Source organism: Alnus glutinosa, chromosome 7 (assembly GCF_958979055.1).
Source record: "Alnus glutinosa chromosome 7, dhAlnGlut1.1, whole genome shotgun sequence".
In the NCBI taxonomy this organism is placed as follows: Eukaryota; Viridiplantae; Streptophyta; class Magnoliopsida; order Fagales; family Betulaceae; genus Alnus; species Alnus glutinosa.
The window spans coordinates 21,087,549-21,093,548 of record NC_084892.1 but is presented as its reverse complement, the minus strand read 5'-3'; the positions used below and the strand labels follow the sequence as shown (position 1 = coordinate 21,093,548).

Sequence of the window (6,000 nt, the reverse complement as noted above, 5' to 3'; positions counted from 1 at the left end):
TATCATTTACTTGTCACGGCATTGTAATGGATTATGTTAAAATTTGGTGGGGAATGTTTTGCCATGTTTATCCAGGATATCATGTCATAAAGAAACCTAAGAAAGCTCAAGCTTTCATACGTCGGTGTTGAACAAGTAGAAGGTGGATACAGAAAACCTTGTAACTGGTAAATCAAGAATCATAATAAAAAGCAAACAATGCTATATCACTTGTAAAGTCTGGAATTTATCCATTATAACCATCAAAATAATAAACTGTTGTTTAAACTTTCAGTGTAGCCAGAGGGGGTCGGTCATCCGCTGGCAAAACCCAAGGCCTCAATGGACAAGGGCAAAATTCAATAAGAGCTTTCACCACATTAATAGTGACTTACAAAATACATATTCAAACATAAATAAGGCCAACACACATGATAAAAAAAAACAAAAAAACAAAAAACTAACTGTAAAGGTCATCTTCGTCTGCCGGGCCAGCAGAAGGTGCAAAAGGATCAGATGGAGCAGCCCCAGAAGGGTTATCAGCAAACCTAAACTCGGTTCCAAATCCTCTCGACTGCTGCAATGTTTGAGCAAATGCCTGGTATTTGCGGATGTCGGCATCACTCACACTTCTCCGAGCATACTTCATCGATTCCTCGAAATGGGCTGCCTTGATCTCTGCCACATCATCATCAATATCCTCCTCCATTGCCTCAGGATTGTCCCTTCTCCTCCTTTCTCTCTCAATATCCTGCAGAATGCAGGAAAAAGAAAATGCACTTTAGCTCGTTCAATTGAGCTTAGTCGAAACATGGGTATAAATTCAATTAAGTATTGAAGCAGATATTGAGAATGAAGAAAAAAGGGCAGAATCATACTTTCTCAATGTTCTCTCTTATGGCATATTTGCATGAGCGTTGGCATATCTCTGTAATGTCAGCACCGCTAAAGCCTTGAGTGTACTTGGCAAGGGCTCTGAGATCAACATCTTTGGAGACTGGAGACTTCCTCAAGCAAGCCTTGAATATCTGGTGGCGGGAATCCTCGTCAGGGAGAGGGATGTAGATCAACTGATCAAGACGTCCTGGACGCAGAAGTGCAGGGTCTATAATGTCTGGTCTGTTGGTGGCCCCAATGATGAAAACAGTTTTCTTTGCAGACATGCCATCCATTTCAGTCAAGAGTTGGTTCAAAACTCTATCAGCAGCACCCCCAGCATCTCCAACACTGCTACCTCTCTGCATGATATGGCATATAACATTTCAAGATAAGGCAACAAGTTAAAAAGTAATGCAACAACTTTAGCCAATGAATGGCTGAACCATATAGTCAAAAGTAAAAATATCAAATTAAGCTTTTATCTTACTAATTGCCAATAGTGAAATCAGCCAACAAAATCAGAAAGAAGTTATTAATCATTAATGTAAGGAATCAATCCTACCTGAGTAGCAATTGAGTCAAGTTCATCAAAGAATAGGACACAAGGAGCAGACTGGCGAGCCTTGTCGAATATTTCACGAACATTGGCTTCACTCTCTCCAAACCACATTGTAAGCAACTCAGGACCCTTGACACTGATGAAGTTTGCCTGACATTCATTAGCGATAGCTTTGGCCAGGAGAGTTTTTCCACATCCAGGAGGGCCATAGAAAAGAACACCCTTCGATGGCGACATTCCAAACTTCTCAAATTTCTCAGGATGCTCCACTGGGTATTGAACAGTCTGCATGACAAAATTGTATAGGAATCAAAACTGTATATTACAAAGGGATGAGAGAAATAATGTGAACACGCATAACCAACACAGCAATTTCAATTACCTCTTGAAGTTCCCTCTTAACATTCTCAAGACCTCCAATATCTTCCCAACTACAATTGGGCACTTCAACAACCTGGCTCAACAGAAAAGGCAATTTAAGTAATAATCCCATTCAACAAAGAAGTTGCTTAATTGACAATGATATGCAGTCGCTCATAATTATTGCTAAATACTTACAGTCTCACGTAGAGCAGATGGATTGCTAGTTCCAAGGGCAGTCTGGAAGTGCTCATTTGTAACTGCCATTGAATTAAGTATCTCTGCATCTATTGTCTCATCTTCCAAGTCGATCACATCCATCTTCTCTCTGATACATTGAAGTGCAGCCTCAGTACATAGAGCAGCTAAATCAGCACCAACATAACCGTGTGTGTCCTTTGCAATTCTTTCCAAATCAACCTATTCCATTCAAGACCAGAATATTTTATTAGATTCAATCAACCCTATTCAAATATGGAAAAAATAAAAAAATAAAAGTTTGCATCGACTTTAAAGAAAAAAAAGAATGTTTTCAACATTACATCTTCAGCAAGCTTCATGTTCTTTGTATGAATACGGAGAACCTCAAGACGCCCAACCTCATCCGGAACACCAATATCTATTTCCCTGTCGAATCTTCCAAACCTTCTCAAAGCAGGGTCAATGCTGTTGGGACGATTCGTAGCCCCAATGACAATAACATGTGCACGAGATTTCAATCCATCCATAAGTGTCAAGAGCTGGGAAACAATCCTCCTCTCAACCTCTCCATGTGTCTTCTCTCGCTTGGGAGCAATTGAATCAATCTCATCAATAAAGATGATGGATGGTGCATTCTTCTCTGCTTCCTCAAATGCTTTCCTGAGATTGCTCTCACTTTCCCCAGCCAATTTTGACATGATCTCTGGTCCGTTGATACAGAAAAAGAAGGCACCAGTTTCATTGGCAACAGCCCGGGCAATTAGGGTCTTCCCAGATCCAGGGGGTCCATACAACAGAATTCCTTTTGGTGGCTTGACACCTATCGATTTAAATAGCTGTGGATGCCTCAGGGGCAATTCCACTAATTCACGAATCTGAGCCATCTGTTTCCTAACACCGCCAACATCATCATAACCAACTTCATCTAATCTATTCTCATCCTCCCTTCTCACAGGTTCTCCCTCACAAAAGATCTCAGTGTCTGGGGCAACCACACAGTACTCTGAAGGGTCAGTCTCAATAACCTTGAACTCTACACTTCTCATTCCCCCTCTCACAAGGAATAGATCACCCTTCCTCACTGGACGGTACGCCTCCAGGAAATAAGCTGCAAATGATTTATCAATAAACAGGAATTGTTCACACCACACAAAATAATAAGAATAATAATAATATTAATAAACAAAATTAAATTAAATTAAAATCAGCAACCAATCAATGCCTGGATGTTGTACCAACTAATAACAGAACAAAAAAATGGGTTGCATTATAATGAGGGAGAGAAAATAATTAAAGACATTAAATGACAAAATATTCACAATGTTGCGTATAATATCCAAGTATTATGTACAAAGAAACTTATGTCAGGATAGCAAAGCAGCAAAAGTACAGTATAAGTAAAAGGTCTTAAGTAATCATTGCCCTTCAGCAACAAGTAGACAACATAAAATCAATTGCATATGTACGGCACTGATGCTTCTTCAAGAACCACAAGAAGTCACTTCAGAATCATTATGAAAACGAAGCATGATCAGAAATAGTAGGACACCTTATAGTAGTATGCTTCAAATTCATAGTCCTTCATAAAGCACAATAATCAGCATGTGGGTATTTCGAAGATTCATAAACATTCAATCCTGCACATTATTTATACAACTCAAACAAGTGACTAGTAATGATTGAATGAAATAAGCTTTTCTGTGATGGCAACTACAATCTCTGCTACTAGCACAATCTTCATCAAGTTATATTACAGAAAAGTTAAGCCCTAATTCTGGAAAATAATCTCTAAATTATGTCAGCATCTAATTCAATATACTGTTATTTATGGCTAGTCTATAGTAAGTCACTAAGTCCTTACGTAGTCTGAATCTTGAACCAAATAATTTGGTTGCTAATTCAGCTCCTATGAACAAAAAATCCTGCTTTTGTACAATTAACTTATTCAACTTAGAAGTTTAATTTAAGTACAAATGTAATATAACAATCCAGCTTCTATAATAGCACCTCTTTTTTATCACATATAAATTCAAATGTAACATTGCCAAAAAAAAAAAAAAAGAGTGGTCATACATAGATATATTAGCATCAGTTTTTAACTGAAGATAGACAAGAAAAAGGATAGGTACTCACGTTTCAAGTATGCATCAAAGAGGTTCCCAGTGACCCCTTCAATGGTGTCATCCACAGGGAGAATGTGCACGCGCTTTCCGTATTTGACATCTGCGCACTGGTGCACAGAAACAACATCTCCAAGCCTAACCCTTAGGTTGCTTCTTACAACCTTGTTCATCCTTATCTTTGGTTCATCACATGTGTCATCAGCAAGAGCAATGCAGATAGTATCTTTCCTTTTCTTCCCCTAAGCATCAAAAGCAACAAAGAAACATAGATAAATCAGAATAAAAATGTCTCCTTAATAATCTCAAGCTCCCAGACAGAGTTCATTATTAGTAACCACTACTCAAGTAGGAATCCAGCAGAACACATCTCATTTATCCGTGCGAGAACCAGAAAGAAAGTAAACTCCTATGCATGTGTTTGAGAGAGCAACATGCCAAATTTTGAACAATCATTGCAAAAGTAGCCCCCTAAATAGCTAATTCCCGTTCTAAAGATATAATCTATAATCTATAATCTCTATTAACATAACCTTTAGCTTAAACATTTGTATAAGACACCCAGTTTAGTAAACCATATTAGCAATGTATAACCCCGGAACACTATCAAAACCAGACCAAACAAATAATTCAAAAAACCAAACTTTAAGCACCAAAAACATACCCAAAACACACCAGTTCACAGATCCTAAGTACCCAACAGAGAATCCATAAACCCAGATAAAAATACAACACTAACTCTTCACCCAAAACCCTAATTCCCACAAACTCAACACAACGACACAAAATCCCAATAGCAATCAACCCTAGAACATCGACAACAAAACTCACAGGCAAAAACCCTTCACGTAACAATCGGAATATGGACAAAAGCTCACCTTGATCAAGATCGTGTCTCCGCGGAAGAGCTGGAGTTTCTCCATGGTGTCGGGGTGAAGCGCGACAACGGAGTTGTCATCGTTGTTTGCCTCGTCCACAACAAGCCGATTCGGAGCCTTCTTGCGCTCCAGAATCGCCGTGCTGAAATCCCTCTTCGTTCCCTTACTGAAATCCAAAAACATTACCACAATCAAATAAATTAGAGAAAAACCAAAACAAAATCAGATTAAACCCACTAAAAATAATCGATTGATTTTGCAGGTGGATCGGAAAGAGACAAGAAAAATGGGGATCTGGGAATTGGGTCGGGTGCTTACGAATCGGAGGATTCAGCCTGGTTGGCCATGGTTTCGAGTTCTGTTGCAGAGGAAAAACAAAATCTGAAGACGAAAGGAAGTAGTAGTGTATGGGGATCTGAATGTGGGGTTTGGGATATTTATAGATAATAAAGAGGCGGAGTCCTGCTCCGTTTCTTGTTGGAAAAGAAAAGCTTTTTTGTTTACTTGTTTTTCAGTTCTAGAATAACTTGGATTTCTTTATTTCTTTATTTATTTTTTTCTCCTATTAAAATTTATATATAACTTTGTGTTCTATATCTTTGTTTTCATTAAATTGGGCCCGATTACTAATGAGTTCCTTTTTTATATTATTTTTTTTTTTAAAAAAAAAAAAAGATGTTATATTATGTATGTTATGAATTGTTTTTTTTTTTTTTTTTTTTTTTTTTATAATCAAGTTTTATTATACAATTATATTATACGATGTTGTTGGGAATAATCCTACTCCAAGTTGAATTGGGATAAAATAAAGATTTTTTAAAAAATCTGATCAACAGTCCAACTCCTAGTTAAATGGAAATAGGAATTACAGAACAAATCAAACTCCATACATTCCTAGCTTAGGTGGGAATAATAAACTTAATTCTGGTTTGACTCCACCTATTTGTCTATAAATAGGTTCATACCCCAAATATAAACGACAGACTGATTATTTTATATATTAAGCATATTTTTTATCTCATAA

The 6,000-nt window shown here is 37.5% G+C and overlaps 1 protein-coding gene across 1 annotated transcript; it reads right to left on the bottom strand.

The window, feature by feature from the left end:
* Nucleotides 1-206: 206 nt before the first annotated feature.
* On the bottom strand, nt 207-5,454 carry LOC133872538 (cell division cycle protein 48 homolog). Its single transcript, XM_062310083.1, has 9 exons — nt 5,295-5,454; nt 4,977-5,142; nt 4,112-4,340; nt 2,320-3,086; nt 1,976-2,197; nt 1,800-1,871; nt 1,421-1,702; nt 858-1,217; nt 207-730 (listed from the first exon to the last, which is right to left on the bottom strand). Exons 1-9 carry the CDS (start codon nt 5,321-5,323, stop codon nt 440-442), a joined length of 2,418 nt encoding a protein of 805 aa, XP_062166067.1. The 5' UTR covers nt 5,324-5,454; the 3' UTR covers nt 207-439.
* Between the last annotated feature and the right edge of the window lie 546 nt (nt 5,455-6,000).